Here is a 25,048-nt window from a genome sequence, read left to right as displayed (position 1 = left end):
CTGGGAGTTGCGCGTATAACAACCTGGTTGCGTTCAACAAATAGCTACTGAGCGATTTATTTCCGTTGTCTTAATTCTTTAGAGCTAACAAAAGTATTATAGTTTTATAAGCGAATAAATAATAGCCACCAATCCGGCATAATTTTCTGAAAACCAAATCATCAACGCATTTTGTCCAATAAATCCAATAGTTAGTTTGGAATACAAAGGTATTATAATCCGCTGTCGATAAAGCGTTTGTTTCTGCAAGCTTTCCATCTTTTGGAGTGATTGAAATTACAAAAGGATTAGTGCGCGTGGTTCGAGAGGATCGTATCAAAACCTAAGAGCTACAGATGAATTCGTTTCGAACGTAATTCTCAGCAGAGCTGCGTTATCATCTCCGTCTGTCCTTGGTAACAGCATCGAACATACATCTTCGTCGATCAACACAGCTTGTCACCGCAACGCACAACCGGTCATCTGTAGCAGCAGCGGTGGAACTTTTCCTAGACGCAGCAAGAACCAACGGAACCCGGTGAGTACCAACCTCTCAGTTATCTAGTGGTCCTTCGTCGCCATTGACGGAACCAGCGGTTTTAATAATATAAATTCATACATACATTACGTATATCCCCCGAATAAATTTTGGTGGCTCCGCCAAATCCAAATTTCTCCCGCCAGAATTATAGTTTCCCGCCAAAAATAAAGTTATATATATATATATATATATACATTCTCACCCCCATATATACACATACGTAAAAGCGGTGCATTACAAACCGGCAAATCCCACTAATACTTTTACAAAGTTAACTTGTGTCCCTTGCGGCATAATATAAATACATATCCCTACATCATTATTACTCGGGATACCCAGCAGCAAATTCGGCCACATTTTCATAGTTTAAATTACCCAGCAGTAAAATCTGCCCAACTGCTCCCAGACTATTCCCAATTGAGTCTAACTGGTCCTAACCTACCCACTCTTGACCGATAGGAAAGCTTCTGCCTTTGGTATTCCCTCATAAATAAACACCAGGCAGTCCCAAAAAATTCCCAAAATAGCCAAAATAAAATTAAGCAAGTCCCTCTTCAGAATGGCTAGCGTAGTCGAAAGTAAATTCATATCCGAAACGGATCTCTTTTCGGATTACTGCGCTCGGTTCGGTACAACCGACCTCCAAGATAACACCGAGGCATCCCTAAAGATAAAAGACAAAAATATCGATGTGTTCTGGGAAAGGCTACAGAGCGCATATGACGCTGTCGTGGAATCAGATGACAACGATCTTCCCGTCGACTTTAAGGCCTCAGCCTTCAATAAATACCGCGACTGCCTTATAGCATATGAAGACACAAAGGCAAGAATAGGCGATCAGCTCCAGCTAAGGGTACTAAGCAATCCCGTCCCCGCTACAACCACCACTCCCCAAGAAAGTTCCGGGATGCACCTCAAAGTACCCGCCTGTGACACCGAAGTCTTTTACGGGAGTTATGATCAATGGCCGTCCTTCCGTGACATGTTCACGGCGGTCTATATCAACCACCCCAAACTCTCGAGCGCCCAAAAACTGTACCACCTCAGGTACAAATCCCAAGGAAAAGCCGGCCAGATAGTAAAGCAATTCCCACTTAGCGATGACAACTTTGCTCTGGCTTGGGAAGCTCTAAAATCCCGCTACGAAAATAAAAGAGTCCTGGTCGACAATCAAATAAAAGTCCTAATGAACCTCAAGCCCATTCCGACTGAAAACAGCGAAGACATTCAGCGATTGCAATCCTCCGTTAATAACTGTCTCCAGATATTAGCAACCCAACAAGTCTAGACAGACAGTTGGGACCCCATATTAATATATCTGGTAACCTCAAAACTGCCGGAAAATACAGTTGCGCTTTGGGAGCAATCTTTAAGCTCCAGAAGAGACCTACCGAACTGGTTCCAAATGGTTCAGTTTCTGACTACTCGCTACGAGATAGTGGAAAGGGTGGATCAATGGCGACCAGCCAAATCCCGATATAATCCACCCTCCACCAATTTCTCAAAGCCTCCCTCAAGTCAAAACAATCCCCAGTTCAGGCAGGCTCAAACCCCTAACCAAAACCGCAACCCCCCGCAGAAATAGAACTACTCTCAAACTCGTACAAATGCTCATGTGGCCGAGCATCAAAAAGTATACGCCTGCAGAAAGTGCAAGCAGAACTCCCACACGCTACAAAGCTGCTTGCATTACAAAAAGCTGGCAATCCCTGAACGGAAAAAATTCGTGAGAGAAAGCAATCTCTGCGAAAACTGCCTGTCCCGAACCCACCTCGTAAAAGATTGCACAAGCACAAGAACGTGTCTCTACTGCCAAGTTCGCCACAACTCCACCCTCCACGATACCGGAATATCACACCAAACCAATGGCCCTCGAAGAGCGGCAGCTCAAGTAGCAACTAGTCAGGACGTTACCAACCCAGATCTCAACGAGGAACTTCCCACTACCTCAAACGCTGCCCGCATCCAATCTTTGCATACAGAAAACGATAGCAAGATTATTCTCCCCACAGCGATAGTGTCCATAGAACACCGAGGGGACTGCTTCAGGCTCAGAGCCTTAGTGGATCAGAACGTAGCTTCATCTCGTCGAAAGCTCAAATGAAGCTAGGCCTCCCATATACCCACTCCCTATTTGAAATATCGGGAATGATCACAAGGTGCAAATAAAGGCCCAGGCAATAGTGCTACCTCGGCTCACTAGGCAACTCCCAAAACTCAGGCTAAATAACGACCAAATGCGTAAATTGTCCCATCTCAAGCTAGCAGACCAGAACACTCAGAACCCCTCCCAAATTGATCTGGTATTAGGCAGTGATCTTATCCCACAAATAATGCTAAATGGCATAGAAAAGATCTCGCCCACACTGCTAGCACAAAACACGATATTTGGCTGGATAATAAGTGGCCAAACCCCCGAAAAGGTCGGAGCACACTCCTCTCAAGCGTGGGAAGTGACGAATGTCCAGCTGAATGAACAGCTAAGGCAATTCTGGGAAATCGAAGAAATACCCAGAACGCGAGTGGAAACCCCAGAAGATAAAATGTGCGAAGACTTTTATCAAAGCACAACCACTCGCATGGATGACGGTCGATATATGGTTCGGCTCCCCTTTAAACCAACATTCCCGAACGATATCGACCTAGGTCAGTCCCGTACTGCAGCCCTACGACAGTTCCATGACATGGAACGTACTCTCGCAAAAAAGGGCGATCTCAAGCAGCAATACGACCAGGTACTCGAGGAATATCTGTCCCTAGGCCACATGGAAGAATGCAGTCCCAATGAAATAGAATCCCTGGGTAAATACAGCTCATTCTATCTCCCTCACCATGCAGTCGTAAGACCAGACAAAAAGACAACAAAAGTCAGAGTTGTGTTCAACGCCTCTAAAAAGTCGGGTTCCGGTCACTCCCTCAACGATGTTTTATGTACCGGACCAACCCTCCAACCCGATCTCCGACTTATGTTGCTGAAATGGCGAACATATAAATATGTGTTTAATGGCGACGTCGAGAAAATGTACCGCCAAATTCTCTTGCACCCCGATGACCGAGACTACCAACGGATAATATTCCGAACCCCCGAACATAGTCCAATAAAGGACTACAAGTTAAAAACGGTCACCTTCGGGGTTAACTGCGCGCCCTTCCTGGCTATTCGCACTCTACACGAGCTGGCGAAAGACATAGCCGACTCCCATCCACGCGCAGCCCCAATACTAAAATCCGAGACGTATGTTGACGATATTTTATCTGGCAGTCATGATCTTCAATCAGCCGAGCAATCCCTAACAGAGACTATAGACGCTCTCAATTCAGCCGGCTTTCCCCTAAAAAAGATCACGGCAAACCATCCCAACATCCTCCAAAAAATAGCGAAAACTGATCTGCTGGAAACAAACTTTCTCGAGTTCGAAAAGACTAGCACCGCCAAGACCCTGGGCATCCAGTGGAACGCCCTAACGGATACATTCTCGTATACCGTCGACTCAAATCCGGCATCCACTGCAGCCACGAAGCGGCAAATTCTCTCCTCCATAGCAAAACTTTTCGATCCCGCAGGGTGGCTAACGCCAATTATGATCCAAGCAAAAATCTTGATGCAAGAGCTATGGCTAGACGGGACTGACTGGGATGAGCCAGTGAAACCCCTCCGTCTCATCAAGTGGGCGCAGTTCGCCGAAAATCTCCCAACGATCTCGGATATTCAAATACCACGCTGGATAAACTACCACCCCGATAAACCAGTTGAGCTCCATGGCTTCTGCGACGCCTCGGAAAAGGCTTATTGCGCAACACTTTACGTAAGAACCACCGTAGGAACTCAAGTATTCTCTCACCTTTTAGTCTCTAAAGGGAAAGTGGCCCCCCTAAAAACCATAAGTTTGCCACGACTAGAGTTATGCGGCGCGGTCTTATTAGCCAAGTTAGTCGCAGTTGTCCAATCCCATCTCGGCCTCAATCAGCGAAAGTTAACCCTGTGGTCGGACTCCGAAATCGTTTTAGCCTGGCTTGAGAAACCACCTCACTCCTGGAAAACCTATGTCTCCAATCGAACTGCGCAGATCATCGACCTCATCGGCAATGCCACTTGGCGACAAGTACGCAGCAAGGATAATCCCGCAGATATGGGCACCAGAGGATGCCCCCCACTCGAGCTAGCTAGCTCATCGAATGGCCCAGAGTGGCTTTCCCGAACCCCCGAGGACTGGCCAACACCAACGGCCAGGAATATTGTACCCCCCGAACTTCGCCGAGTCGAATCACTACATGCAGCGGAAGAGTCAGAAGGCTTCTTGGAACGGTTCTCCTCCTATCCCCGCGCCCTACGCGTAACAGCGTACATGTTGAAATTTGTAACTCGGCTGAGAAATGCTGTAGGACGCAATCGTACCCCTAACGATCCCGCCCTCTCTTACGCCGACGTCATGCGCGCGAAAAACCGTCTGCTGAACTTGACTCAGTCGAGATTCTTCGTTTCCGAAAGAGCCTCCCTCGAAAATTCAAAACCAATCGGAAAGCGAAGTCCCCTACTGGCACGTGACCCCTTCCTGGATACAAACGGGATTCTCCGTGCCAACGGAAGATTAGTAAACGCCGACATGACCTACAATGAGTGTCATCCCATCATTCTCCCCGAAAAGGCTAGATTTACTACCCTTTATATAAGGTTTCTGCAAGAGAGCTTCCTCCATGCGGAAGTCCGCCTCCTGCAACAAGCTATGAGGCAGGAATTCTATACCCCTCGACTCAAACCTCAGCTGAAAAAATGTATTTTCCTGTGTAAAGTCTGCACCATCCATAAGCGACAAACGCAGTCCCAAATAATGGCAGCTTTACCCCCCGAACGATGCACTTTCGCGCCCCCTTCACTGCTACTGGCGTAGACTTCGCCGGCCCGTTTCAAATCAAAGCTTCGATGCTCCGATCTCCAACCCTCGTAAAAGGTTATGTGGCCGTTTTTGTTTGTTTCACCACCAAGGCGATCCACCTGGAATTGTGTTCGGATCTCACCAGTAAGGCTTTTCTCGCTGCCTTCGCCCGGTTTGTAGGGCGTCGAGGGTACCCGAAACAAATGATGAGCGACAACGGCACAACATTCATTGGTGCTAAGCAAGCTACCGAAGTAGAGTTCGTCGCCTTCCTCAACGAAGTCTCGACAGATATTTTCCAAAAGTACGCGCCACAAGGCATCGAATGGAAATTTATACCCCCCGTCGCACCCCACATGGGCGGATTATTGGAATCTGCCGTCAAAAGTTTTAAAACCCATTTTAAAAAGGTCGCCGGAACACACAGCTTCACCTTTGAAGAATTCTCGACTCTATTAATTCGCATCGAGGCCGTTCTCAATTCTCGCCCTATCTCCCCGCTTTCTCAGGACCCAGCGGATCTCACCGCCCTAACACCTGGCCATTTTCTCCGAGGCGCACCCCTCCTCGCCATCCCCGAGCCGAACTATGAACACCTCTCTATGATCAACCGTTGGGACCGGTTGAAAGTTTTACATCACCAATTCAGCAAACGCTGGAAGAATGACTATCTCATGGAGTTACATAAGCGTTATCGATGGCAAACCGCTCAACCTCCCCCTAAAATCGGCGATCTAGTCGTCATTAAGGAAGACAACCTACCTCCTACCGAATGGCGCCTAGGACGCGTGGAAGACACCCATATCGGAAGGGACGGCCATATTCGAGTAGTCGACATACGCACCCAGAATTGCGTACTCACCAGGCCCATCACCAAATTGTGTTTTCTACCGACTTCTGAACCTGAATCAGGCCCTCAGGGCTGGGCAGCATCCCCAGAACGTTATACAGTCCAACCCCCTGTGCTATCGCAAGATTCACACCAATAATCATCACCCCTACCCACACTCTCCTCCCAACATCATGAGTGACTAACACGTATTTATCCTATCTTCCTCAGATGGATCGCCAACGCCCCCCGGTTCCCACACCTCGCCGTTCCTTGGCATCGCAAGTGACAAGGCCAACGATCCCACCACGAAATGCCGATGCCGTCGCCGACTATCGACGATGCCGTTTGTGTATGCGGCACCACGCGCTCTCGACTTGCCCACTGTTTACGGCCATGGAACCCCAACAACGCACCATGATTGCCAGGGCGCACAAATACTGCACCAACTGCCTGGCATTGTCCCATCACACGAGCGTGTGTACGTCCCGCGAGCGCTGTCACGTACGTGGGCTCCATCACCACACACTACTCCACCGCGAAACCGGGAGTCGCCAACCCCCGCAGCCGGGGCGCCATCATCGTCAATCGCGCCGCCGCGAACCACCAAAACGCAGCACTCATCAACAACAACCGGCAGCAGCATCGCCCACACCCCGTTCCCGGCGTAACCAGCGCCCACCGACCGTGTCAGACTGCACCATCCGGTGCACCGCTACCGGTTTACGCACCGCCACGTACAAAACCAATGTGGGCAAAATCCTAATCAAGGAAGCACTTCGAGCTCTGACCGAGCTGCAGCACACGTTAGGCGCTTAGTACGCCTAGGCGGGCCAGGATGTTTGCGCGGCGTAGGCTGTCACCCGTCCCATCACCCTCTTGTACATACGTATAGCTATGAATTTATATATAACCCGTATCGTGTATTGTATTCAATCTATTGAATTGTATTTTTTTTATATTGAAATATCCCTAGAATCAATGCATTGTATCTACCCTTAAATTCCCTATTGGGAATCCTCATGGCCGTGTCGAACGTAATTCTCAGCAGAGCTGCGTTATCATCTCCGTCTGTCGAACATACATCGTCGTCGATCAACACAGCTTGTCACCGCAACGCACAACCGGTCATCTGTAGCAGCAGCGGTGGAACTTTTCCTAGACGCAGCAAGAACCAACGGAACCCGGTGAGTACCAACCTCTCAGTTATCTATTAACATATACCGGCTCGTTGTCTGTCAATCTTAATTTTTGATCGTAGAAGTTGTTTAAATTCATTTTGTCCGTGTCAAGAGCGAAAGTGTCGGCATAGTCTATGCAAAGGTCAATTAATTTACTATGAACATGTTGAGGTATTAGATTTTTTAAATTGAATTCAGTTTTTTCGTACGTTTGTCTTCTGTTTCTGTCTTGTTAATTGTATAAACATTGTTATGGTATCGCATTTACAGTGGAAGCAGTAAGGAAGGCGGTCGGCATGATGTGTTGGTGCACAGTGGCTAGTCATTGTCGGCTGGGGCGGGTCCTTGCCAACCTTGCTGTTCCTGCGCCATAAACAGAAAAAAGTTCCTATCATGCCTATCAAAACGAGCAGCTGTCAAATTCAAAAAAAACCTAACCGAAGCGCAGAGACCGACTCAAAACGCTTATAAATTCAAAAGAAAACAACATCCGGCCGAACCGGATATCACGGACAGACCGTTACAACCTTCAACAATTAAAAATTCAAAAAAAGAAACTTCAAAAACTAAACGCAAAAAAAAATTTACCGAACCGGAAACGACCGGTTACCAAACTCTAAAATCAAAAATCAAAAAAAAACCGCTGAAAATTTAAAAGAAAACAAACAGAAAATAAACAAAGAGGCCGAATATACATAGGGGGCGCCGACGCACCTAAATTTCGGTGGCCCCTTACCTGTATGCCCTAAGTGCCTCCTAAATAAAATTGAATGCCAGCATTCCCATTTCAATTACAAAATTTATTTATAATTCATCTTTTTTTGTGTTTCGCTATTAACTACATTAACAACAAAAAAAAAATAATATATAGTACGGGTGGAATTAGACAAAATGAGAATTGTATATATATATAATCATGAATAAATAAATTAACAAGGAAAAATTTCCAAATTCTTATTTGGTTGTACGTACTATTAAATGTTTCTTAGTAGTATTGTTTATTTTTAAATTTCAGGCTTATAATAACTGTGGCATTAGGATGCAACAAGGCTTAGTTGTACTATGAATTCCTCTTCATATACGTACATACGTAACTTGGAAAAAGAAAAAAAATATAAATACGTGGGGGGTTCGGATGTAAAAATGAAATTTGTGCAGCAGGCCTACTCACATTCAAGTTTATCGCAATCCCTAAATAAATCCCGCTCCAAAAACAATGCGAACGCTCAAATGTCGGTCAATTATTTTGGTTAGATATAAGGTATGGTATATAAAAAGAAATTCAGACATAGGTACATAGTACATTTGTATGCATACCTAGAAATGAACAAACAAGCACATAACTAATTTAAACTAATACTTATGACCCCTTTTTTTCCTTATTGATTTGGTTCTGTGGGTCATACACTTCACCTTTCATTAGTTATGTCTTTGATTATTTAAAAGAGAAAATGTTATTGCTAATAAAATTTGAAGTTTCCTATTTGAAACTGCATACTTTGTATGCACCTTTTTCAGCTATCTATACTCAAATACATGTAGCTTTATTTTGGCTTCTGTTGCGTTTTTCTTTTTGATCGTGTATAGTGCTAAGAATGCAGCAGCAAGTTAAATGAATGTATATTTAATATGTATATAAAAAAAATGAAAATAATTGGGCCAACATTCTGTTATTTGTATGCGTTATTTAATGTCTTCACTTGTTTTAATTTGCATGAACATTCTTACATATCAATGCAACATTTATGTACAAGTATGTATGTGTGTGCATATGTTTTTTTTTTTTGAGTATATGCAACGTACATCAGTTAATTTCATTATCATGTAATTGGTAGTTATGTTTTCCTTTGTTGGTTTTATAAATCCTTTAGAAGTCCCTTACAGGTACATATTTGTATGTATGATTCTTTGTAATAGTGCTTGTTTTAGCTGAGTATCAATACTTCATAAAATATATACACATATGTACATAGGCGCATACTAAAACATTGTTCGATTCGTTATCTGAAAAACTGTGGCTATGTTTTGTATATGCGTTTTTTTTTTTTTTTTTTTTTTTTAAATATTGCCGCTTTGGCGTTCTTTATGTCAACTCATGTGTATGCGTCATTATATGTGATTAATGCTTAATTTGTAATTTTGGTTACATAACTAAATAACTAGTTTCTAACTACGTTGGCAGCGACTCACGCGGTATGCTGGTACTTAGTTAGCCGGTAAGAGGCTGTAGTGTGGGCTTCTGCCGGCGTGCTTCCTGATGATGTCGTTGTTCTTGTTGTTGCTGGTGAGGTGTTTGCGCTGTTGTTGCTGCAGGGCTGTAGTTGTTGTCGAATCTGGTAGTTGTCGGCGCTATTGTTGCAGCACTGTAATTGCGGCCCTGCTGTTGTTGTTGTAACTGGTGGTGTCTGTAAGTCTGGTGGTGGTTGCGCGTGTGTTCGGCGGAGTCCCGTGGTAGTTGCGCTCGTGGTTGGCGCGGTCGAGGGGTAGCGCCCTTTTGCGGTGATAGAGCGTGAATTTTGCGCTTATGGTGGTAGCGCGCCAGTGCTTTGGTGGCAGTTGTTGGTGCTTTGTGGTAGCATGCGCCCTTAGCGCGCGGTAGTGGTGCTGTTGGTGGCGGTTGGTGGCGCTTGAGGTTCCCGACTTTTAAGTGTGGTGGAAAACCCCTTTTCTTTTCTTTCTATTGTTGTTGTTGCCTCTCGACTTTCGAAAATTTTACTACACCACCCAAATTCACGTGGTTTAATATTCTCAAATTGAGCGCATGTACAGTATTTAAAATTTCCTGTTCTGGTTGCTGCTCTCCAGCCTTAGTGAATTTAAATTCATATTTCGACGAAACTATTAGCACTTTTGGCGTAAGGAATTTAGGTGCGTTGAGCTGATGGCAGTTTCACGTTTTAGATATGGTTTTGTTTTTCAACCTCGATGCAAACATCTACGCCCATAGTTATTTCCACGTTGCTCATTCGCTTGTATTACCTTGGTTGTGCAAGCTAATCTCACCAGTTATAGCCACCTGCCCACCACTCGCGACACAACCGATCCCAACGCTAGTGGCAACCAAAATTTTTTCCAACTTCAAAAAATAAGGTTAGGATCTTCCAACCAAATTTTTTTTCTTTTTTCCGTATCTATCCTGCCGGAAACTCAATCTAAAAAAAAAGGAAGCTTTTTTCGTAGTGATGGCCGGTCTGTCTTTTTCCTTGTCTTCGATATTTTTTTTTTTTTTTATCGCCACTTTCGCCACATCGCTAGGTGGGTTCGCGTGAACACGCTCCCAAGTGGATCGTAGCCGTAGACCGTAGCAGCAGACCGTAACAACATTGTAATTTGAAAGTTTTTCTGTCCGAATACTGTTTCTTTTCACATACTTTACATCATCCGTAGTGTTTATGACTTTAATTATTGGTTTACAGGAATTAACAATGCACCTAGCTGTAAAAACGCCCTTTTCAAATTCTTGCGAGTCCACGAAAAGTGGCTCGGGTGAATCTCCTAAATCAAAAATTCTGAATATTTCAGATCTGGGAGGAATGATACAACTGTCGCTTTCTGTTCCATGCAGGATTGGTATCGCGACTTTTTCATTACCTACCAAAAAGGAAATTCTGTTTCTTTCATAATTAATAATGCATTTGTTAATTTTCAGAAAATCTTTACCCAATATGCCATCGGATGGAATATTAAAGTCTTGATTTACTACATGTAAGGTATGTTTAAGAGAAAAGTTTGAAAAATTTTAATTTGTTGATAATGTCGTTTGTATTTAAGGAAATATTACTGTCTATACATGATATTTTTATTAAAGAAATGTCTGCCTGAGTGTATACTAAGAAAGAACAAAATTTTTGTGACCCGTTAAGTGGTAATTCTATGAAATCTCAATAATTTAAATTTAAACAGTAGATGCCTACTGGTGAAGGAAATTCGCTTACTGGCTTAGTTCGTCCTCCCCAAGTGTTCGCTCCTGAGGGGCACACACGTTTAAAGCGCGTACGTTTGTGTTTATACCTCTATCGTTTGACGATCTTGAATTGTTCCTTCTGTTGTTACTATTATTTGTGTTTGATTTTGAATTTGACTTTGAACGAGTATTACTGTTATTACTATTTTGGTATCTATTTCTATTATCATATCGATATTGCTGACTATTGTTACCGTTACGGTTGCTATTGTATGAAAATGAACTATTATTTCTATAACCAGTATAGCTGTGATTTGTGTAAAAACCACCATAACTACCACGTGAATTTGTGAAAGTATTGTTACCACGCGATCGGAAAGCTAGAACCTGACGCTCTGTTACTTCGTTGTTTTTTTCTACAATTACTTTTGCTACTACGTCTTTCGGATCAGTAAATGCCGTTGAGGCTAAAATAGTTTTGACTAAATTGGATTTTGCATTTAAACGACACACGTTAACCGTTTGTTCGACTGCCATTTCATGCCCTTTCGCTTGAGTGATCCCTTCAGTAATAAGAGACCGCTCAAGTGAGTCAGCTAATTCTTCAACTTTTTTGGCAAAATCTGTATAACTGTTATTGTTAACGTGCAATGCTGCAATTTTCCCTGCTACAATTTTCGAGTTGTCTGGCTTGATCCTACTACGTACAGCTACTTTAATTTAATTAACTGAAGTTACTTGCCTTGGTATTGCTTCCCGGGCTTTACCCGCAAGTTTTGATTTTAACAAGTAATGAACGCTAAGTACGGGTGTAACCGAAAGTTACATACTCAGCTGAGAGCCATGGAGACAAAATAAGGGAAAATTACCATGTAGGAAAATGTACCTAGAGTAACCCTGGAATGTATTAAAGAGTATTTTAAGAGGGGTGGGCCATAGTTCTATAGGTGGACGCCATTTAGGGATATAGCCATAAAGGTGGACCAGGGCTGACTCTAGAATTTGTTTGGCCGATATGGGTATCAAATGAAATATGTTAATGAGAATTTTAAAAGGCGTGGGCTTAGTTCTATAGGTGGACGCCATTTAGGGATATAGCCATATAGGTGGACCACGGCTGACTTTAGAATTTGTTTGGCCGATATGGGTATCAAAGGAAAGATATTAATGAGAATTTTAAAAGGCGTGGGCTTAGTTCTTTAGGTGGACGCCTCTTGGAGATATCGCCATAAAGGTGGACCAGGACTGACTCTAGAATTTGTTTGTACGATATGGGTATCAAATGAAAGGTGTTAATGAGTATTTTAAAAAGGAGTGGGCCTTAGTTCTATAGGTCGACGCCTTTTCGAGATATCGCCATAAAGGTGGACCAGGCGTGACTCTAGAATTATAAAATATTAAATGCAGATAAATGAGTTTTTACTTCAGTGAGCGAATTCTGAATGAATCTTTATTCAAATATTTCAGCTTATTTTTATTAAATTATTCTAAACATATTCTTCATACATACTTACATTTAAGCATTCATACTTACATGCATATCTACCTTAAGCATACATACTTACATTATATTATTATTATTATTATATTTCTTTATTACGGTCTTTAAGACCTAGTTGATGTTAATTAAACATTTGTTTCATTAAATATTAAGTGTTTTACAACATAAAAATAATTTTACTTTAAACTTGATAATATTTTCACAGTCTTTTATCTCAGTAGGTAGTTCATTGTACATTTTGTACCCAGTGTATTCTAAAGTTTTCTTTGCGAACTCTGTTCTTACTCTAGGCAGTCTTATATTATTGCAGTATCTAGTTCCATAGCTATGGATCTCGTTATTATATAATATAGTATTTAACGGTGAATGTCTAGAAAATAGCAACGATATAGCTAATGTCTTGAATTGTTACTTTGTTCAGAGCATAATTCAAATCAATGATAGTATTGAAACAATTGAACTTGTTGATGAAAGTGAAACAACCAACTCGGTAGCAACATTTGAGCCCACCAGTATCGAGTTAGAAGATATAATGAACATAACAAAATCATTTAAAAACAAATATGGCAGTAAAAACATATTGTCAGAGGGTGTTATCAAGGACTCTATGGTGTACATTACACACTTATATAAGGACATTATAAACGAATCGTTTGATAGTGGCATTGTTCCCAGCTGCTGGCAGATATCCACAATAATACCAGTGGCAAAAGTAAAAAATACAATGAAACCTGACGAGCTGCGTTCGATTAATACCCTACCTATTGATGAAAAAATTATGGAAACAGTGGTGAAAAAGCAACTAGTAGCATACCTAGACGATCATAATATAATCCTACCAGAGCAATCAGGCTTCAGGAAAGGCCACTCCTGCGAAACAGCATTGAATATGATAATTTCAGAGTGGAAAGAGGCTGTTGCTGATAAAAAGGTAGTAGTATCTTGCTTCTTAGACTTAAAGAGGGCGTTTGAAACAATCGATCGAAATGAATTGCTGAAGTTAATGGATAAAATTGGGATCAAGGGAAAAGCTTTGGAATGGTTTCGTAGTTACCTGAGTAACAGAAAGCAGAGGACGGTAATTGGAGACGCAGTTTCATTGGTTGTTGATGTTAATATTGGGCTGCCACAAGGCTCAGTACTTGCTCCGATATTGTTTATAATTTCCATCAATGATATAAAGACTTGCTTGAGAATTTGTAAAATAATTCTTTTTGCGGATGATGCATTAGTTAGCATTAGTGACAAAAATTTAGATTGCGCTGTCATGAAAATACAAGAAGACTTAAATAATTTATTTAAGTGGCTACGCAGTAGAAAGCTAAAGCTTAATGTTGATAAAACTAAGTATATGATATTTAACAAGAACCATAATAACTTAATCCAATCTAGTCTGAAAATAAAATCCAATGCAATTGAAAGAGTAGATCAAACCTAGGTGTAATAATTGACGAAAAACTAAATTTCACAGAACACATGAATCATTTAGAGAGGAAGATTGCACAGAAAATAGGATTTATGTATCGAACATGTAAGCATATTAGCCAACATCACAAAATATTAGTATATAGATCAATTGTAGAACCACATTTTATTTACTGCCCATCAATACTACTAGTAACAAATGATACGTTAATTAATAAGATCCAAATACAGCAAAACAAAGCAATGCGTTTGATACTAAAATGCTCTTATAGAACATCAAAAAGTATTATGCTTCCTATGTTAAATTGGCTTAGTATTAAACAATTAATCTGTTATTACTCTTTGAAGTTTATACATTACATAACACAGGGAATGTTACCAAATTATCTGGGTGATAGGATACAGTACAATCATGAGATCCATAACTATGGAACTAGGAGTAGCAGAAATTTAGAACTGTCCAAAGTAAGAACCGAGTTCGCAAAAAAGACCTTAGAATACGTAGGCTATAAAATGTATAATGAACTACCAGCAGAGATAAAAGACTGTGAAAATGTTGTTAAGTTTAAAGAAAAACTATTTCTATATTGTAAAAATTTAAATATTTAATACTAGTTAAACAATAAATTTACTCATTTCTTTTGAATGAAATAGTTTTAAGAAACAATTATGAATTTTGTAAATTGTACTATACAATGAATTAGGCTTTTTTGGCCGTAATAAATAAAATAATAATAAATAATAATAATAATAATAATAATGTTCCGCGTATGTGGCATACATATGTAAGACATGCCTTCCCTAGCAGGATCAACTTTAAATGAACATTCCACGAGCCAAAAAGCTCCATATTAAATTTCGTTGCTATACGCAATATTCTTTGGATTTCATCCGTAGCACGCATTTCACTCTCTTTGATAAACTTTTCCTCATTTGAATTGCAAAATTTTAAACAAGGAATACCCGCACTAATGTGCTCCAGGGATATACGGCACCGATCTTCTGTACCGGCTTGTAATGAGATGGTGTATGTGGTTGACGTTTGTCGTTTTTTACATCCAAATTGAACTCCTTCAGTGTATCGCAAATCTGTTTGACTGCTACATTGCTACTATGTTCAACACTTTTACTCGAATCATGTTGTACATCATTCAAATTGAAGTTATCATCGCCGCCCAGATCTTCATCTTCATCCTCTTCATATACTGACTGCGTACCGGAATCAAAATCAGAGTTATCAAATTTAGGCGCTTTTGGATCTATACCAGCAGGCACATACAAATCACATAATATATAATGAGATGAAGTAATAATCTGTGGATATTTTTCCTTAGGAAGCAGCTTGATGCAGTTGTCTAGTAAAGCCTTAATGTTACCCGCCATAAGACGTTTTTTAAAATTTTCTGATACCATGTTTACACGACAATAGCGACCGACGTATTATAACATGTATAGAACAGAAATAATGTTTCTCCACCAAAGAAATGCTTGGCTTGTGGTGTATTATTAATATAAAATTAAATATTTTCACAATTTCTGTTTTCTTTTGTTTTGCGCTTTTTGAGTGAGCTATATATGTCAAAAAATTTCCCTGATGTGTTTTAGGACTTCATTCACTATAGAACCGTTTTTTCTACTTTCAACATTACCTTTCAAGTTGCTTATTGATTAGCCGACTTCACGAGGAGTAGATAAAATAAGCGAGTTAGTGTTATTGCTTTGAATGTAATTCGATGAATAAGCGAGTGTTCTTTTCAGACTTGCTTGGAATAGAATGCGCCTATTATTGCTACTGATTTTCTTTCTTTCATTACATACCTTTTCGTTGTCTTTACCAATTATTTCAGTTTTATTTTTGACTTCTTCTATCATTTCATATACGCTTTTTATCTCACCAATTTTTTTTTTCAAAAAGCTTTTGCGATCTTTCCATTGTATATCGACCCTCTACAGCTTCCAATAAAGCTTTTGTTTCATTTTGGCTTTTCTTCATCACCTCTTCAAACTCATATTTATACTCATTTAATATTGCGTTGTTTTTCTTCACACTCATTTGCATTTCTTGTAGCACCAAGTCTACATTCTGAATATATGTAACACATTCATCACACATAAATCGTGCCATAGGGTTTTCCTCAAAAATTTTAGAACTATATTTATCAACACATGCAAGGCTTAAATGGTACACTTTATTACACACACCCTCGCATCGTATACCTGTCTCTCCTCTTATAGAGTGATTACATTTCGCGCAAATACTCATTTTGCTTTTGCCTTATTTCGATTTACTTTTCCGTTTGTTAGTATATGTATGTGTTTAAATTTGTTTATTAAATAAAATTTTAGAGTCTTTTTTCTCAAAGTTAATTCTTATTATATTAGGAATTCAATAACGTATTATTACATTATTTGATACATTTTGTGAAGCGCGCACAAAACACTTTATTTGGCACAACTTTTTATTAATTTTTTAAAATATTTTACCACAATTTTCCTGCTCAGAAAATGTGTACAAGTTTTTCACGTCTGCTCGCTATAATGTATTGACGATCAAGGCAGCCAATATCATGTTAAAATGTGTGCTTGTCACTGTCTGCGGTGTTTCGTTTTTTTCTTCCATTTTTGTTGTTGTCTTGTCGCTATCAGAATGAAAGACATACTCGTCAGCATTGATTCGTTCAAATACCATAGCTACCCTTAGTCGCTTTGGTAGCTCGGATTTAGTGCCAGTAGTAGCCAATCGACGGGCTTCCAACTCCTCCTCCAGTTGCTGGATCTTCAATTCACTCAACTTTTCCATGTCCAAGTTGTATTCGCAATCTTCGGAATTTCTTCAACAATTCCTCTTCTGACACCAATTGTAACAAATTTAGGGAATTTCCGCTTATTTCAAACCTACTGCTAACGTTCAAATCGCTAAACTGTTGAATAAATAACTCCAATTTTCAATAATGCAAAATGTTCTTTATTAGACTACTTTGAGAGTACTTCACAATAACTCTTAGTTCACAACCAATTACGTGTTTAATTCAAAACTGCTTACTGATTACTCAGATTTCGCTGCTTTTTTACTCTCTGTTGCCTCGTTCACCAATTTCTCTTAAGGTCTTGTAACTTCGCGAACTTCATGCTTAGTTAATAGCCATATGTGTACATGTATATTTGTAGATTGTAGTCTCTGGCATATCCATGGTTACATATGTACATATACAGCATTGGCAAGGGATGGAGTTGTTAGAGGACGTATGTAGCTATGTTTATAAACATACTGTGACGAATATTCACATCACTAAGTGATACTAGCATCCCTAATTCGATACTTAGCAGCCACTTGTATGTACGTAAACAAATCAATCATCATTTACACATGTACATACAAGACAACAGAGTGATATACACCATCAGCCAAAGTAGTACTCACATATACACACGCATATGGATATGCCAGAGACTACAATCTACAAATATACTTGTACACATATGGCTATCACATGGTTACATATGTACATATACAGCATTGGCAAGGGATGGAGTTGTTAGAGGACGTATGTAGCTATGTTTATAAACATACTGTGACGAATATTCACATCACTAAGTGATACTAGCATCCCTAATTCGATACTTAGCAGCCACTTGTATATACGTAAACAAATCAATCATCATTTACTCATGTACATACAAGTCAAAAGAGGCAAACAAGGAACTTTACCAAAATTATTGTATGCAGAAATTGCATTTTCACATATAATATATCCATACATACATATGTATATATGGTGGTTGAAACAAGACAAAACCAATTCATACGTTTGTTTTCATATTCAAACGTGGAAACCAGCTGATCTGTATTCATGAATATACATACATACATATGTATATATATGCACGCGCGCAAACAAAGCTTCATCCAACAACCCGTTCCCACACCTTTGCAACCAAGCTACTAAAAACATCGAAAAAACATATACATATACATACCTATATATGTATGTATGTACAGACAAAAATAAAACATTCTGTGCAGAGCAGAAGGTAATCACCGATCAAATCAGTCATCTGAAAATATAAAAAGAGCTACATATATTCATTGGCGCCATCCAGACTACACGAAATAAAAAAGTCTTTCATAACTATGATTGCAATTGCCATCAGAAAAGTTTTCTTCTCAACCTTCAACAAAAATGCGAAAATAAAACAACAAAGTAGAAGATGTTGAAGGGAAAAGTGGCAACATAGCTCTTTTTCTGAGAAACCGCGCTGAAATGTGGCAACACAACTTTTTGAAGGAATCACAATTTTTAATTTTTACAAATTTTTGGTTCCGAGCAAAGTTAGGGGTATTTACTATATGCGCAGGTGTAAGTTGCACACTTGGGCTTTGCATAAGGATATTTTTTGTTTTGCTAATTTTTCTACAATTAATTGGTTCCAAATGCTTCTTCCTTATAACAGCATCTACAAATGTGCTAATTTTATGCCGCAGTCTAAAATTTTTCGACTAAATGTCTAAAAATGTGTACGAAACCCCCCGCCTCTAGGTGTATTTCACAAAGACAATGGCCGTTTTTGTTTTTAAAGTACCATCAGGATTTTTTCTTCACGTATACATACATGGTTGCATTTATCAGTCATTAAGACTAGTGGTCTCGCCCTAAGGTGTGTTATCCCTTTCAGACCGTGGTGCATCAATTGTGCGGGTAAGTTTCAAGTTTCAGTTTTTTCACATATGAAGAAAAAATCATGTGTATCTATTATACTGATTATTTCTAATGTATCTTCTTGCAATACACCGATATTTGGTTTACCGTTTTCTTAATTTACGCGAATTTATTTTGCCACTTTTCGGTTTCAACAAAATGAGTGGAAGGAGTAAGTGATATTTTCGATTTTAAAAATATTATTAGTGAAAAAGAAGTGCATTGGACATGTTTTACTGCGAAAATACCAATCTTAAATATTATTAATTAATTGAGATCATCCAGTGCAAACTATTCACATTTTAGTGCTTATGTTTGATTGGTGCATCAATTGTGCGTGTTGGGAAGCAAGTCACTTAAAATTCTTGTTTTCAATTTCGGCAGCGATTTAGTTTAGCACCACCCGAGTTCTGGGTTAAACTTGGTATCAAATGAAAGAGGGAGTTCTCCTGAGAACAAATATATATATGCTAAAGTGCGCAAACCTACAATTTAAAAGTTATTTATTGTTAAAGTTTGCAAATTTCTATACAACTTTTATAAGTGTATACGTATATATATTTTATGACATTACAAATCTGTGCTGCCACATCTAAAAAAGACCAAGCAGAATAAGTGCGGTCTTACCATATCCATTTCCACAAATTAACAGTAGTAGTAGTAATAGGGTTCTGGGGTCTTGCCCCTATTATTATTTTATGGTGCAGCTGGTTCGTCTTCATTGCAAAAATTCGTCTGATTTTACACGCTTTAGAGGAAAAGTGTTCTAATCAGAAATACTGTCGTTCGCGAAGCCGGTGTTGGACCGGCTAAGGCTTATTTTTTATAAGCTGCTACGTGGCTGACTGTTAGGGTAGTGAGGAGCGGCGGCAAGCAGGTATGGCTGCGGGCCCAGGCTAGCTCGTCGTCTTGGGCGGGGTATTGCACCACCGACCTCACCCGCACCAACACCAAAAGTTCATGACCTAGCCCTGCATTAGTAAAAGCTTGGTTTTCATCCAAACATTCTTAAATTTTATTAACAATTCAATTATTGCTTAGGACTATACCCTAGAAATATCTATCCTATGGAATGCAAAAAATGTTAGCAGAAAAAAAACCCGCTTAAAATTAAATTTCAAAAAGAAGCAAAACAAAATGATAAAATAAGTTTTCAATTCAATTCACTTATATTTAATACAATTTTTAGTAAAAAAAAAAACAAAAAAAAATCGAGAGGTGATATTTCTTATACTAGTAAAAAAATTTGCTAACCACCCTAATGCATTATCCTACCAACTAGACTCTTACAATCTAAAGATACGAAATTCAAGCTCAGTGCAAAAAATTAGTAAACCAAAAATTTTAAAACCCTAATCCCTGACATAACGCAATCACACAAGTAAATACAAAATCAATTTTGCTCAAAGCAAAAGTAAGTCATCGAAGAAATAAGGAATTAATATGTATGTCAAAAAAAGTATGTAAATGTAAATGCATGTTTGTGAGGTTTTGTGCATGCACATATATTATTCCGATTTCTTTTGTCGTCGCCAATTCCTCTTCTAATTTTTGAAGACTAGGATTTGACTGGCAATATATGTACATACATTCATACGTACGTATATACTTCTCCCAATTTACAATATTGTCACTCACCGTGTTACTCACTCCGTTGGAGGCGCCTGCAAATTATCGACCTCCTACTTTAGGATGGGTTTTTAAAAAATAATAAGAATTTTGTATGGTTAGTTACAGAATATAACATTGACACCAAACTCAGACACCAAACTGACTTTATTTTTCACAATTGCTCTTATTTATAACTTAATTTAATATTTACAATATAAGCATTGCATCGTATTTGCTAATGAAAACCGATGCGTGAGAAATGGAATATTTATTTAATGAAATGCCTGTGGCTTGAGAAATATAATATTTGTTTAATTTGTTTATAAACATTTAAGGAAATGCCAGTGGCTTGAGAAATGTAATATTTGTTTAATTTGTTTATAATTATTTAATGAAACGCCAATGGCTTGAGAAATGGAATATTTGTTTATAATTGCCATAAGGGCACTGTGGGAAGTGTACTGTTAACTCCCCCCTTTCTTTAAGAGAATCGCCCCGATTCTGTAATTTTGTTTGTAAGTTGATTAATTTTAACGGTTAATTCATTAAAAATTTCCTCTTGTTTTATTGACTGTCTATTTATTTTCCATCTCTCAACCACTTTGTTGATCTTAAAAAATATATATATTATAATTATAATACATCTTAATACAATAGCAATCCAATATACAGGGTGTGATTGTATTTCATTTTTTGCATAGTTGATCAAATTAGTGTTTTCAAATTTTAAATTATAGTCTTTTAACTCAATATAATCTACATTTTCAAAATTACTTACTTTAATATTCCTGAAATACTGCCAAATTTTTGAATCTGTATTTTCATATGTAACAGTATCAATATTTGTGTGATTTTCAAATGTAACTGAATAAATTCCATCTATTTACTGATTATCAATAATATGCTTCCCTGAAACTAATATAGCACCTTGTTTTATTTCATCTATTTGTTTATTGCCTTCTTTAATTTTTTTACATTTAGCTTTATTTCCAGTTAAAATATCTGACAAGTAACTATTTGTATTATTAATTTTACTATAGGTATTTATCAACTCTTTTTTACAATTTTCAACATTAACGTATTTGCATACATTTTGCAATGCAAAGGAATTCTCAACCCGTAGATAAAATATATCTGAAGAACTTATCACAATTCTAGTTAATTTATATCAGGTATGTTTACATGAGATCTTAATTTCAACATTATGATTATAGACAATACTTTAAAATACTACTATAGGAAGCTGGTAAGCTGAATGACTTTATTGATATACTGACAGTTGGCTTTGCGGGCGATGAATCGCTTATTACAAATACTATATTAGATTTCCGTCCTGTTGTGCAACAACAAGGCTAAAATCTAACAATTACCACGTTAGAATTTCTTATGGAGCAAATTTTAGTATTTTTGGTACAAGAAGTACGGTGACACGCCGAAGCAGCTGTAACGTTTTTAATAACATTTATAAAAATAATGCCATCTCCATTGGTTGCAAATCATTCGGAGACAATTGTAAATATCTTACAGGATTGCTTGACACGTTTCATTACATTTCTTTTTTTTTAATTTAAGATTAAATCAAGGTCAGTTATAGCCTAAGACATCAAACGTTTTTGTCGAATACAAATTGGTCATTTGTTGAAAAAGTTTGCAAACGTTTCACTGCTGAAGAATTAATTAAATTTGTACCAGGCGATGTTGAAGTAACGCATCGACATCTCAAGAAAATACGGAAGCAAATGCGACGTGAAAATAGAAAACAGTTGAATGAGAAGGATAAGAACGATGATGAAGATTCTGAAGACGAATTTGTTGCGGTGCTGGAAAAGAAGAGCGTAACGTAAGTTTATTTTTGTAAGGCTTGAGTTAAACGCATACTAAAGAAAATTATCTCCTTGCAGCATTGATGACATTCTAGCAGATTCAGATTCTGATTTACCCGAAGATATGGATATCGAAGATGGCGCGCATGATAAGTCTGATAAAAAGAAAGAAAAACGCAAAAGCAGTATGTACTTCCATACGTGAAGATCCTGGGGATATCGTCGATTTAGCTGATATTAATTCAATTGGAAACGTGTTAAGTGTGTATTGAAAGCTTGCAAATGTAATGATATCAGTATATTTAAAATAATAATTGATAATTTCTTCTCAAAACAACTTTTTTTCAATATGCGTTTGTCTCCATTCGCCTTCCGGACCGAGCCCAGTCATTGTTCCTTCATAAAAATGTAGTTTATTGTGTTCATCTATCAGTATTACAGTGTCTGTACGACTACTCTATTTTGGCATGCACACGTTTAATGCACTCAATTCCTCACCCCAATTGGATGCACGTCTTGGTAGTTCTGTATCAAGCCAATACTTTTTTTTGCAGTATCATTTTTGCATGGTATCAGAAAATTTAAAAAAAACGTCTTATTTCATAAATTGTTTGTAGTACTACTACTTATAAGTTTTATTCAAAAGCGCCATATCTCAGAATTTGTTTCATATGAAAATGTATTGCATTCGCGCTCAGATAAGGCTTTTCGAAACAATTTCTGAGCGTTTCTAAAACAAATTCTCAGATATAGTGTTTTTGAATAAAATTTATAAGTAGTAGTAGTTCAAAAAATTTATGAAATAAGACGTTTTTTTTTTTAATTTTCTTATACCATGTTTACAAAAATTTTTTCGGATCCTTGCCATTCAGCAATAATTGTATCAAAGTTTTTAGTATTTTGTAAACGACTTTCAAATAGCACCATATGCTTGCAGAGCTCATCATTTGGTGTATTACTTTCTGTGGCATTATTTATATTTAAGTCATATTTATTACTTTTGATTCTAGTAAAAAAGTTAAGGCGGTTTACAATTGCTTGATATTTTTCATAATTGTTGATGAAGCTGAAATTAATATTTAGTATTTAGGAAAGTAAATAATTTCGGAAGCTTATATGTACATTAACCTGGGTCGATTTGTATGGACGAAAGTTAACCTATATCGCGCCATCGATTTTTCGATAGGATTTGGGCTCAGGAAAAAAAATTTCCACTACGCATACCCAAAAAAATAATTTTCGAGCTTCCAAAAAAACAAATTCAAATTTTCGACCAAAACACTCCCCAAAACCTAAAAAATAATTTTTTTTCAAAAAACTGTTATCGCCAACGTTTTACAACGGTTTTTTGAAAAGAAAACTATTTTTTGGGTTTTGGGGAGTGTTTTGGTGGAAAAATTTACCCTTTCGCCATTTTTTTTTGCAGCTCCGAAAATTATTTTTTTGGGTATGCGTAGTGGAACTTTTTTCCTGAGCCCAAATCCTATCGAAAAATCGATGGCGCGATGTAGGTTAATAAATCGACCTAGTCTAATGTATATACTTTCGGTTAAGAATTCTTGCAATGAAATACTTTCCAGCTGAACTACCAAATAATCGCTGGCTTCCCGTAAGCTATCTAAAATATGAGCGGCACGTTCATAATGATGTTTGCATAATTGTAAATTCGCTTTCGGTATTATGGAGCTATCAGTGCAGCTATTACGTAGCTGACTGTAGTGAAATCATGCGGTGCTGGAAAAAATATATATTTGGTTTAGTTGCAATAACCCTAAAACATTTAGAAAACTCACCGTTTGTGTATGAGTCCAGAAGAATAAGTGTAGAGAATCTGTCTAGAGCCAGGATGCTCTAAATCACAGAGTTTCAATGGTTTTTGCAACAAATCTAGCACTTATTTTTCTAATTCAATTCTTGTAGCCTAAAAGACGAAATTCATAAAATGATTGCAAATGAAATTATATTTAGGAAAAATTTGTTGAAAGATTGTGCTACCTCATCGGCAGTACTAAAACTTGCAATAGTTTTGCCAATGTAAATGTGGCAGTTGAAGAGTTCCCAATTAACCAAGTCCCATAGTTCGGCGCTACTTTTGCTTGAACCCAACACATCTTTCGCTTTTTCGTAATTTACAATCGGCTCATTATAAAACAGTTTTTGTTTGCGCATAAAGTCGATGCTTTAATAGCAAGATAAGCTGTTAGAATTGCATAATAGCTTTTTAAATAATTGTGTTCTTACTTTTGTTCAGGCAAATATAAGTGTGCTCGAAACCGCATGCAGCGGCCCATGTTGCAATATAAAAATGCCAAATTGATATTATCCTGCACTTCGATGAAGGCCGAAATTCCGCGTATCAAGCAGTTATAAGATTTCATTGCCAATTTCATATAAATCGGCTCTTCTGGCTTTTCCACTTGCTTTTTGTCTTCTTTTTCGGTTTGAATTTCTTTTTTACCTTGCGCCCGGTACATGTACTTCAGGCCTAACTCATTGCGCACATTTCCCAAACGGCGTAGCAGCTCACTTTTTGCATCTTCATCTGTCGCAATCTCATAATTCATAATACATTCAATCGCGTTTTCATAACATTTAAAGCTGGATATCATCAAATGTTCAACATTAGCCAATGGTGTAATCAATTCAATGAGATCATCTACGGAAGAACGAAACAAAGTAAAAC

General features: G+C 38.3%; 1 protein-coding gene and 1 pseudogene across 2 annotated transcripts; one reads left to right on the top strand and one right to left on the bottom strand.

Annotated features, from left to right (window-relative positions):
- Positions 1-218: 218 nt before the first annotated feature.
- LOC137240424 (RRP12-like protein) lies at positions 219-22,855 on the top strand. 2 transcript variants are annotated; one of them, XM_067766670.1, is made up of 6 exons: positions 219-517; positions 7,200-7,410; positions 21,583-21,714; positions 21,782-22,054; positions 22,115-22,382; positions 22,444-22,855. In XM_067766670.1, exons 5-6 carry the CDS (start codon positions 22,282-22,284, stop codon positions 22,568-22,570), a joined length of 228 nt encoding a protein of 75 aa, XP_067622771.1. In that variant the 5' UTR covers positions 219-517; positions 7,200-7,410; positions 21,583-21,714; positions 21,782-22,054; positions 22,115-22,281; the 3' UTR covers positions 22,571-22,855. The 2 variants fall into 2 exon arrangements, with proteins under 2 accessions (XP_067622771.1, XP_067622781.1); XM_067766680.1 differs by lacking the exons at positions 219-517; positions 7,200-7,410 and adding an exon at positions 8,462-8,665.
- Positions 22,856-23,204: 349 nt separating this feature from the next.
- Positions 23,205-25,048, bottom strand: part of LOC137239225 (uncharacterized) — a 28,353-nt pseudogene continuing 26,509 nt past the window's right edge.

This window comes from Eurosta solidaginis, chromosome 1, assembly GCF_040869045.1.
Source record: "Eurosta solidaginis isolate ZX-2024a chromosome 1, ASM4086904v1, whole genome shotgun sequence".
NCBI classification, from domain to species: Eukaryota; Metazoa; Arthropoda; class Insecta; order Diptera; family Tephritidae; genus Eurosta; species Eurosta solidaginis.
The sequence above is the reverse complement of the archived record's forward strand: the minus strand, read 5'-3'. Positions and strand labels throughout refer to the sequence as shown.